The sequence below is a fragment of the Lissotriton vulgaris genome, chromosome 9 (genome assembly GCF_964263255.1).
Source record: "Lissotriton vulgaris chromosome 9, aLisVul1.2, whole genome shotgun sequence".
NCBI lineage: Eukaryota > Metazoa > Chordata > Amphibia > Caudata > Salamandridae > Lissotriton > Lissotriton vulgaris.
In genome coordinates, this window is record NC_141697.1 from 557,587,488 (window position 1) to 557,599,646 (window position 12,159).

At 46.2% G+C, this 12,159-nt stretch overlaps 1 protein-coding gene across 3 annotated transcripts in view; it reads left to right on the plus strand.

The window, feature by feature from the left end:
- MUS81 (MUS81 structure-specific endonuclease subunit) overlaps positions 1-12,159 on the plus strand; it is a 309,816-nt gene that overhangs the window by 242,837 nt on the left and 54,820 nt on the right. For all 3 annotated transcript variants that reach the window (XM_086938075.1, XM_086938074.1, XM_086938076.1), the window contains 2 exons: positions 8,924-9,027; positions 11,310-11,393. In XM_086938075.1, coding sequence (XP_086794201.1) covers positions 8,924-9,027; positions 11,310-11,393 — 188 coding nt within the window. The remainder of the gene's footprint in view (positions 1-8,923; positions 9,028-11,309; positions 11,394-12,159) is intronic.

Consider the following 12,159-nt stretch of genomic DNA (forward strand, 5'->3'; position numbering starts at 1 on the left):
TGGACCAGGAGGGTCCGGGGTGCTCCTCTCTTGGAAGGGAGCAAGGGCCAGTCTGGAGCAACCAGACCAGCAGCAGTGATGTCGTCGGGCGTCGTTCAGAAGGCCACAAGCCAGCGGGCTAGTAGCCAAACAACGCGGTGAGCAGCAAAAAGCAGAAGGGCCCCACGCAGATCGTGGAGATGCTGGGAGGCTGTACTTCGGTGCTGGAGCTGCTCAGGGTCGGGGCTTCTCGGACCCCAAAGCACTCACCAGAGGGTCACTCGGCGGGCGTGCTGTAAAGAAGTCGTGCAGTCTTGGCGATAGCCGGTCCCTCGAGGTCTCGTCGCACTCACGGTTCTCAGCTTGGCCGTAGAGGTGAGTAGAGGTCAGAGGTGCCAGGGAAGCCGGGTCTCGTCGAGCTGTGTCGTCGGATTCCTGAGGAAGGACTTGCAGCAGACCGCAGTGTTCTTTAGATGGTGCCTGCGGATGCAGGGTGACTACTCCTTAGTCACAAGGGAGAATCTTGAAGAAGAAATCTTGAAGTCCTTTCGAAGAAAGTCGCGTCTTGATTCCAAAGATGATCGAATTTGAACAGGGGGCCCGCTCCTATCTTTATACTAAGAAAAGGGGCTGACCCGGTGACTAGGTCCTGCCTATGGGTGGGACTAGGAGGGGGGTGGTTACACCCCTCTCCCATGCCGGACTTTCCCCAGGCCAGGGGCTGGTGTGCCCCTGGAACTGATTCTGACCGGCCTATGCGTAGTGAGCACCGGGGTGCCACTCAGCAGTCACCTTCCTGAAAAGCCCTGCCTACCCAGGATACACAAAACCCTGTCTGGGATGGTGCTAGCACCGCCCCGGACAGGAAACCCTTTGTCCAAGCTCTCCTCGCTGGAAGGACTCCCAGCAGCAGGAGGTCAGACTCGTGTCTGTGGTGGCAGCATCCATTTTGTGGAGCTGAGGCTTCGTTTAACTTTAACCGGGGTTCACAGTTACATACATGTCGTGTCCCTCTAGAAGGGTGGAATGCTAACCCCGTCGCCAGAATTGGCGAGGGGTTAGTATTCCAATTCGTATGACACCTTACTCGACATGTTTTGATAAAGTAATATCAAAGATAGCATTTAACCGCGAGGATTATAATGCACTTAAGAGTATATGGTATGGGTTATCATGGAACAGCTATTAGGACTTGGTTCCGCAAGCTGCAGACAGGCTCAGCTCATGCCAGAGCACCATCTCACACGATTCCAAGCACTCTGCCTTCAGGATTGTCAAGGCCTGCCATAGGAGTGACTGATAGGAATCTGTGTGTCCATTTTTAGGGTTAGATATAGGTATACTATATCTACAGCAAAGGGTGATTACACGACTTTGCCCCAGCTGTCAGGCAGCCAGTTGTGTCAAATTTAGGAGGCCAGCCAGGGGTGGCATAATACATGCTTCAGCCCCTGGTAGGCCCTGGTTACACCTATGCCCTGAGTTACAGGGTCTGATCAGGTGGCCCATTACCAATTGGAAATGTACCTAAGGTACATGGAATCTATTTTACAGAGAGAGCAGTAGGCCTGGGGTCCTGATTGGCAGGGTCCCAGGTCGACTGTGTCAAAAACCAGCTAAAACACAGGGCAAAAAGTTGGGGGCAACCATAGTCAGGAGGTACCTTCCTACAGGCAGGAGTCGGCCCGGCGCCACGCGTGCCCACTCGGGCGCCGGTCGACGCTGATCAGACGCCGAGGGCTGACTCCATGGAGCCGCGCCGGCGCCGGGTTCTGGATTCGTCTCCTGAGGTCCCTTCTTCTCCTGAGGTCCATCACCTGCTGGTGTGTTCCTCTCCGGAGACCTGGCGCCGTGTAGTTGCCTTTTCACCGGAATCTTCCAGGGAATGCTCTTCGCCGTCCCCAAGGCCTAAATCCTTGAACCCTTCCTAACGTGGCTCGTGGCTGGCTTCTCCACTGGTATCTCCGCCCTCCCCTGGGGCCCCTCAGGTCCCCCATTTCTATGTGGATCCTCCTAAATGTCGGGGCTGGCCTCTTACCCCTGGACTTGGGGATGGGCGGCTCAGTCTGCAACCTTCACCCACGGAGGAATTATTCTCACCTCCACAGCGCCCTACTGAGGCCAGTGTTGCCTTTGTTCGGGCTATTTCCACGGCTGCTGATATTCTGAGGATGGGTGAACCTGTCACTCCATTTCCTACTGACAACCTCTTGGAGATCCTCCACCAGGGCTCTGGTGGACGGGAGTTGTTCCTCCCTTTGAAGTGTCACTTCATAATTCTCTTAAGGGGGCTTGGGGGTGCCCTGCCAAAGACAATCCGGTGCCTCAGGCACTACTGCACCGTCATCGTCCTGCTCTGCACGATCCGGTCTGTCTTTCTTGCCACTCTTCTACTTAAGGCGCTCTACTGTGTAATGCCTTTTTGTGTTTGCCTGTGGTGTTGTTCCCTCCGTCTCTGGAGGGAACAACACCACAGGCCACAGTCTTTTCCAATCCTGTTCCAGCCAAAAGAGAATCTTCTCTCCATGAACATGGGTCAAGTGGTTCATCCTCCATTCCTCGCACTACATTTGTCAGCTTGGCTCCTCATCACACAGAATTCGGACAACTAGCAATTTATGAGGAATGTCAGGCATTACTACAGAAAGCCCGAGCTCCTTCTATGATCAAATGCTACTCGGCCAAGTGGAAATTTGTTTGTATTTGGTGTGCCGCGCACTCTTGCGATCCTCTTTTATCGCCGCCTGAGGACGTTTTGCCTACTTCTGGTCTGTCGCCAAAGCTGGTCTGGCGCATGCGTCCATCGAACTGCACTTAGTGTCAATCTCCAGTTACAGACAATGCTCTGGTTGGTTGTCTTCGTGGTCTAACATGCTGATAAGAGTTCATGAAAGGACTTTTCAGGACCTACCCTCCAGTAAGACCTCCTCCAGTGCTATGGCAATTAAATACTGTCCTGTCGCAGCTTATGAAACCCTTTGAACCAATTCACAAGTACGATTTGAAGTACCTCTCCTAGAAGGTGGCATTCCTGATGGCCATCACGTCAGCTAGACGCATTGGTGAAATTCAGGCCTTCACAACAACGGAAACTTACCTTCAGTTCTTCCCAGATAAAGTAATTCTTCGTACCAATCCATCTTTTATTCCCAAGGTACCTTCTGCATTTCATCTAAATGAGCCAGTGGTTTTGCCCTCTTTCCTTTTTTCTTCATATTCGCCAGCTGAGAGAGCACTCCATTCTCTGGACATTACACGATGTTTAAAGTTCTACTTGCAAAGACTCAGCCTTTCTGAAAATCTACTCAGTTACTCATTGCTTTCTCTGCCCCTAGGAAGGGTCAGGCTTTGACAGGGGCACCTATCACTCGCTGGGTCTCATTGAGTATTCAATTCTGTCTTGAGAGGGATGGCTGCCCTCTGGTTTCCAAGGTCGAAGCGTGCTCAACACGCAAGGTGGCAGCTTCCTCTGCCCTATTCACCGAAGTGTCCTTGCCTGATATCTGCAGGGCGGTGACATGGACGAACATCCATACCTTCACAAAGCATTACTGCCTGGATGCCTGGCAGAAGGTCAGGCTGCTCTGCGATGTTTATTTGCATAAGATCTTCTTCATGTGAATCTATAAAAGATAAAATACTGTAGAAAAAACAAGTTACATACCTGTACACTGTGGTTCTCCAGTATTTGTATATTTTATAGATTCACATGCGACCCCCTCTCCTCCCTTTTCAGGTTCACCTTACATACCTCTCTTATTACCTTGTGGTACTCGTGCTCGGATATCTTGGTTATGGTGGCCCTGCAGGGGAAGGAGAATCTATGGTCTATGCTCTGATTGGCTGGAGTTTGAATGTTTTTGTAACAATGGTAATAGGTTGCTAAAAGCTAGTAAATTCCTATGGGCATTTGAATGTTGAAGTTTCAATACTGCTATTTTACTGTTACCGTGGGACTTCCACCATGACGACGGGGAAGATTCAAGCATGTGAATCTATAAAAGATATCAATACTGGAGAACCACAGTGTACAGGTAAGTAACTTGTTTCTTACTGTACTGTCCAAGAGTGTGAGACATGACATTATATAGAACTTGGATGCCTCTACAATCACCGAAGTTAGGAAGGTCCAATGAAAGTAAATGCAGAATCCAAAGGTTCACCAATGTCAAATCTCAGGTCAACACTTACACATTATTGTGACCTTAACCACTATAGAAACAATACTGCCATGAAAAATGAAAAACAGCAATGTGCATGGGCATGCACATAAGCCTTTGTTTTGAAGGTTAATTACATCCCAGGTTTCTTGGGGTTATTAGGTTGCCGTAACTAGGTATAATCCTTGAATATCCATAATTAATTTACATCTTTTAGTCATACTGTTCCAATATGTATGTAATTGTTTCTTGTTAAGAAACACCAGTTCAGACCTTGGAATGCTCTATAGGCTCTATGAATAGAGATATTAAATTATGCCTGAGGTTTAGTCTTACATATTCATTATTGGTGTTCCAGGACTGCTTAGTTATGTTATGTTATGTTATGTTTAGGTCTCTTTTATAGCGCACGGCTACCCCAGGGGGTGTCCCGGCGCTTAGAGCATAGAGTCAGAAGCAGTGCAGGGATTTTGGGCTTTGTAAACAAAGCCATGTTGTCCTCCCCCCCCAGCGATGGGGCATACTTGATGTTTCTAGCTGCAATCTTGTTTCTTGGCTGATGGGGCTCCTGAACGCTTCCTAATCTTACCTTGATATACCATGAGAATTTGCACACTACGATTTAGGAATGCTGCAGATCCGATGAAACTGAGCGTGCAGGTTTGTGGGTATGCAAGCATGTATGTATTTATGAGGTTTACAAAGCTCAGTACTAGTTACAAAGCAGGGGAGTAATCTATTAAACGGAGAACAGCTGACTAGAATTCTGGACACAGGCATCCAGAAGTAAAGGAATATGGGTTAAATTATTTTCAGAGGAAGGTGGGTAAATTAATGGTTATATAGGGAGAACACATTCAGGTGAAATGATGTGAGTAAATTATAAAAACTGCTAGATTTAATCAAGATTGAGATTTGGTGGTGTCTAGGTATAACCTTTCATTGTAGTATTTAATATGTAATTGTTTAAAGATATTAAGATAAAGTTTGTTAACACTTTCGGCTTCCGGTCTGTTTATGAAGTTAAAAAAGAAGACCATATGTAGAACATAAAGAATCCCATAGCATAAAAGGTAGATTGAACACCAACAATTGAATAACTAAAAACTGTGCAAGCTGATAAGGCTGTGTTACAAAGTGGTGCTGCGGATTTGGTAATTAATTGGAACAGTAGGGTAAAACGTAATATAGTTATTAAGAAATAACTTGAGTTGCTATTGGCACCTAGGAAAGTCATTCTTTGCCCAATAAATATTGTGAATTCAGAGAATGGTAGCTTGTTCTTTGGGCTGATAATATGTCAGATGGTTAGCAGACATGTGCAGGAGATAGACTGGCGTGGCATACATGCTGCGCTGAGGAGCTGGACTATGATTTTCTGGGGCACATGCAGTTTACCCCAACTAGGAGAGTGTGTTGAAATGCAAGGGCAATGCAGGGTGCTGGAAGCTGGAGAAGAGCTGGCTCCGCGACCAAACACCAGACAGCCACACAGCCCTGAAGAACGCCACCCGCAGACACCACCAACTCATCAGGACCGCCAAGAGGACCACCTTCAAGGACCGCCTAGACAGCAACGCATACAACAGCAAAGAACTCTTCAACATCGTGAAAGAACTCTCCAACCCCAGCTCCAACACCAACGACATTCCCCCATCACAAGACCTATGCGACTCACTGGCCACCTTTTTTCACCGCAAGATCGCCGACATCCACGACAGCTTCAACACCGCCACCCCCACATCGACCGCCGAGACCACCACCCCAGTGACCACCACCCGCACCAGTCGCCTGATCGCCTGGTCCATCATCAGCGATGAAGACACCGTCAAGACCATGAACTCCATCCACTCCGGATCTCCAACTGACCCATGCCCTCACCACGTTTTCAACAAAGCCAGCACAGCCATTGCGCCCCATCTCCGGAAAACAATCAACATCTCCTTCGAGACAGAAACCTTCCCAAAGAGCTGGAAGCATGCCGAGATCAACGCCTTACTGAAGAAACCCAAGGCAGACCTCAAGAACTTACGGCCCATCTCCCTGCTCCCTTTCCCGGTGAAAGTCACGGAGAAGATTGTCAACAGACAGCTGACCCGCTACCTCGAAGACAACAACATCCTGGACCCATCCCAGTCCGGCTTCCGCAGCAACCACAGCACCAAGACCGCCGCCACCGACAACATCAGGATCCTTATGGACAAAGGAGTAACAACCTCCCTAATCCTTCTGGACCTATCAGCAGCCTTCGACACGGTCTGCCACCGCACCCTAACAGCACGCCTCCATGACGCCGGAATCCAAGAGAAGGCCCTGGCCTGGACCACGTCTTTCCTCTCCGGCAGAACCCAGAGCGTCTGCCTCCCTCCCTTCCGCTCCAAGACCACCGAGATCCTCTGCAGCGTTCCACAGGGATCATCCCTCAGCCCGACACTGTTCAATATCTACATGGCACCTCTCGCCCACGTCGCACAACAACATAACCTCAACATCCTCTCCTACGCCGACGACACCCAGCTGATCATATCCCTCACCGAAGACCCCCACACCGCCAAAGCCAACCTCCACAGAGGAATGAAGGCCGTCGCCGAATGGATGAAGGACAGCAGGCTGAAGCTGGACTCAGACAAGACGGAGGTCCTCATCCTCGGCCCCACCCCCTCAGCCTGGGAGGACTCCTGGTGGCCAACAGCACTAGGAACGGCCCCAGAACCAACCAACCGACCACACACGCAACCTGGGGGTCATCCTCAACTCCACTCTCTCCATGACCAGGCAGGTCAATGCCGTCTCCGCCACCTGTTTCAACACCCTCCGAATGCTCCGCAGGATCTTCAAATGGATCCCCCCGACACAAGAAGAACCGTCACCCAGGCCCTGGTCATCAGCAGACTGGACTACGGGAACGACCTCTACGCAGGAACAACAACCAAGCTCCTGAAATGGCTGCAACGCATCCAGAACGCCTGAGAGGCCTGCATTGGCTCACGGTCAACAACAAGATCACCTTCAAACTCCTCATCCACGCACACAAAGCCCTACGCAACGCCGGACCATCATACCTCAAAAACCAACTCAGCTTCCACACACCCACCCGCAGCCTCCACTCTGCCAACCTCTCCCTCGCCACTGTTCCACGCGTCCGGAAAACTACCGCCGGGGGCAGATCCTTCTCCTATCTCGCCGCCAAGACCTGGAACACCCTCCCTACCAACCTACGTCAGACCCAGGACCGGCTGGCCTTCAGAAGACTTCTCAAGACCTGGCTTTTCGATCAGTAGCTACTCCTCCCCCCCAGCGCCTTGAGACCCTCACGGGTATGTAGGGCGCTTTACAAATGGTAATGATTGATTGACTAGTTGGCTTGTACTGCTACTTTTGTCACAGGTACCATGTCCCCTCTAGAAAACGACATAAGTGTAGGATGACTTCCTTTGAGGTCTCTGTTGGAAGAGAGATCATTGCCGGTTTAGTTTTCTCAAGACCAAAATACTTTCACAGTGGCCATTTCAGTATTTTGCAATCTTGTTTAGTAGTTTCTGCATAAAAGGACAATCTAATTTGTCATCTCCTGGCTAGGAGATCATTGAGAAAAAGTGTGTTACTGCAAACCAGAATAGGCATTGGCAGAGCCAACAGCTCTCGCCTATTGGCTTGGTCAAAGTCTTTTAGACATGTTGGACAGAAGACAGCTGCTGTGCGGCAGGACTGAAAGTTCCAAATAAAAAAGCGCTATAACGCAGCCAGCATGAGATACAGGGATCGTTTTTTTTTTTTTAATATGGGATTATTTTTTTCCTTCACAAAAAAAGAGTTTACAGGAACAAGTGACAATAACACCTTGTCCGCAAACGTAAGCCTACAAGAAATGAAAATATACATTTCTCCAGTATTCGATCTTTCATAGATTCACATGCTTAAATCATTTCCCTTCTTCGAAGTGGTAGAACCACGGTACCATAATAAAGCAGTATACATCATTGCCATAGGCAATAATGGCAATGAACAGTCACTTCAATAGCTTATATATATCCTTTTTTTTTTTTTTTTAAAAAGACCAAATTTGAACTCTAACCAATCAGGCGACAGCAAGCTGTAGAATACTCCCAAGAGATGCTGAACTCAGATTTCTTACCACACGTCTTGTGAAGGGAGTCTCCCTGAGCTCTGCTCAGTTTTTTCTTCTCTAGAGCCGTAGCTGCTTATTACAAAAAGCGTTTTTGGAGTAACATTGGGGTCTAAACATCAAACTAGGTTGTGAGATGAACCCCATACCAAGTCCGGACAAATTCCACCAATCGCCACGTGGCAGAATTTGTTGCGAATCCAGAAGGGTAAGTTGGCAAGAACAAGTGAGATTTGGTGTCCCCTAGTGAAATTTCGATCACTGAGAGCACATCTGGTGAGGTTTTTCTTTAGCATGGGTGGTTGCGACCGTTCACAAAGCTGCTATTCAAGTTTAAAATCTACTAAAATCTACTCGAGCTGTAGCAAAATAAACTTGAGTAGTTTCACCCTCTGGCACACTGCATGGTGCTATTCACGCCTTTTTTCCTGCACTGAATCACAGCACGAATTGCCTATTTTCAACCGTTGGCAGAACTCCGCAGAAGCTCGCAGAGTTTTTATGTAATATAGTAAATTTATCTTACAACTTCCATTGTGGTAGTGTGCTGCCTAACCAGATGCTTTTATATATATTATATTTTATGTTCCATTAGTAAATGTATATTTTGTTTATAACCTGCTGAAGCTTATCATGTGCTTAATGGTCTACATTGTAGGCTCAGACGGTGAAAGAAGTGTTTGCCCGACAGCTAATGCAGATCAGTGGAGTGAGTGGAGAGAAGGCGGCAGCTATCTTGGAGAAGTACAGCACACTTGCAAGGTATGGCTTCACACAACTTCTTGGAAGCTAAGCTCCCTTTTCAGTGCACACTATTGCAATAAACACAGGCCAAACTGGTAACTTTAGTTGGGAAATCATAAGTGTAGGCATTGCCTTGCTGTAATATGGTAGAAAGCATCCATCCCTTTCTCTTACTGAGCCAGTGCAGCGTAGACATGTGCGTGAACTGTCGACCACAGGGATCCACTTGAAGCTTTAAAATATATCTCCCCAAGAAGATGCTATGAGAGCTCCTAAAGTGTATTTATGTTGTGCTTTTACCAAGCCAATCCCCGCCAAAGTGAGGCTAAAACTGTTACGCTTTAATACTCCATTTTGGTTCAGCTTGTTTTCTGTGGTGTATTCATTATGACATTAGCAAGTCACCACAAGAGAAATGAAGTTGATTGATTTTTTTCCCAGGTCCTGTCCTTTTAGGTAAGCCACCTTTCAGTCTTTAACAGCAGTATGCCTTAACATTGGTGTTTGAGAAAACTATGTGTGAGTAATGAAATTGACCCAAAAATATGCAAGATGATTATAGCCGCATTATTCTACTTAAGCAGTTGTATGGAAACTGGGAGCAGGGCCTGGCCAGTGGAGATGCAGAGTAGGTTCATGGCCTGGTGCACTGGACTCAGAGTATGGCCCAGGTTCATACCTTTCATCCAGTGCCTGATAACCTGGGCCAAAGGCTCTGTGCAGTGCTTTCAGGGGCAAGCGGAATGAACACATGGTGTAGCTTAAGGTCATGTGCAGTGGGCTTGTGGACGTGATAGTTGGAAGCACCACCCCACACACACATTGTCGCTTTCGGCTTATGAGGACTAGGTGAAGAGTGTGGCAGAAGATAAGACCTTGCACCAAAGAGCCTGCGAGCATGGCCAAAAGCTGTAAGCAGTGGGTTTGGGGCATATGACTAGGCAAATTGTGTTACTGAATCACCTTCCTGCCTTCAGAATCTGCTGCACATTGCCAAGTTTGGGGACTGCATGGGTATATATTTAAAAAATCTTTCAAACTTACTAATGGAACTGTAATTAAGGTTAAAATAAGGTTTTGTTGTAAACAGTTGGATGGCACAACCAAATTATAATATGTTGACCTGATATACTGTCTACAGCACACAACCTTAATGCTATGCCGCCTTTGCCATTAGCATAAAATGAGGTCTCTCACTTTACAAATCAAATCTTACAAGCACTTGTACTGCATGTCCTTTTTACAGTGATCTTTTATAAATAATTGCTTTGATACACATCTCTAACTTTCTTAGCATTGCAGGGATATTATTTTGTGACAAGCTGCACATCTAATATTTCCTTACAGTACAACTATAGTGAAGATAGTGGTAAATATAGAAATTATTTTATTATGTATATAGCGCATTCATAACTAAAAGAGCTTCATGGTGCTGATGCATTTACACAGTTCCAGAAGATCGAAACCCAGGAAGGAATACCAAAAATGCCACTAACAATATTAATAATAAAAAGAATTAAACAGTATGAATGAATACATTGTAACTAAGGTAACTGTTGAATGTGTCTAGTATAACCGCATATGGCCCTTATGTAATTGGTGATGAGCCTCTCTTGGGACTTTGTATTATCTCTACTTAATGCAACAAGCAGAGGCTGCAAAAAGGCACTATTTGTGTTTAACATGCAAATAGTGCACCAGCCAAAAGGCACTCCTAGAGATCTCCATTCAGTGAAACAGATCCCTCGATGCTTCCCTGGGACCAACATTTGCTACTGAGAAGGAAAAATAGCATTCTCTCATTTTAGCCACTGGTCGAAAATGTTTGTTGATAGAATTCATGTGATGCTCAGTAATTCATTGGGCCTGTCTGATGGAGTGAGTACCATTGAATCCGCATTGGTGCCATTTGTATTGAGTATTTTTAGATGTTCAATTTTTTTTATCTTGATATTTGCTTGCAAGAAAATGTCTGCAAGTGAAATACCTGATATAAAAAAAATGTAAGTCATTTATCGTTTGTCTACTTCGTGATTCCAAAACCATTTACACATATTTGCTTTTGTTTGTCAATTAGAATTTTTTGCATGATGAAAAACATTTGGAAGCTACTTTCTGCTTCTTCGCCATCCATCACGTGCTCCTTCTTAACTGTGAAACAAAAAGCTGTAAAATATTGTACATCTGATAATATGAAAATCTTACATTAAAATGTATCTGATGTTGCCTGTTTTTAATCAAACTAATCTTTGTGCAAAATAATGATACACTTTGTACTATTGGTTTCTTGCTTTCTCCAGTCTCCTGGATGCTTACAAGGCCTGCAGAACATCTGAGGAACGAGAGAAGCTCTTGTCTAACATCAAGTGTGGAAAACTACAGAGGTTTGTGACATGTCACACTATTCAGGTTTGAAATGAAGGCTTGGGTAGGAGAACCCCTAATTGCATCTTCATCCTTCATGTACAAGAGATTATCATGGTCAAACTACCTGCCAGTATGCACATGTTGTGAGTGAATGGTCTGGAAACTGTGTAGGAAGAGGTAATAGTTGGAGACCAAAACGTGATCCTACTGTTGTTGTTGTTGTATGACTTTATTCAATAGAATGTATCATAAAAGTGTACACATTCATACATCATTTTAAAAACAGAAATACATCCCCTTTTTCCATAAATGGAACAAATAATGGTGCATTGTCATACATACAATACAAAAATAGAATTTAAAAGACAATGTGTTTTTAAAAACAGTTAAAAAACCTTAAAAATAGATTTTAGAAAATGATCACGCAGGATAACCATAATAAAACAGAGGACATAGCAGGGGCTCCATATTCTGCAACTGGTGCGTCTAGGGGAGCTTAGATCTAAGTAGCCAAGCGCTTCCCAGATATTTAGCTGTCCCACATACTACGCTGGGCACAGAGGTGTCTGATGTGAGAATGCGCAATGCCTCCTTATGATGTTTTGTCCCTAAATTAGAGCACACGGGTTTCAACCATCTCAGTCTCGCCTGGTCATATGCTGGACAGGCGAAGAGGAAGTGGGGGATGGATTCTGTGGGGGAAGCACAACCAGGGCAACCTCCTTCCCTCTCTCCCAAGGGTTTCCACCCCGTAGTGAAAGCATTCACATGTAGTGTGCCTAA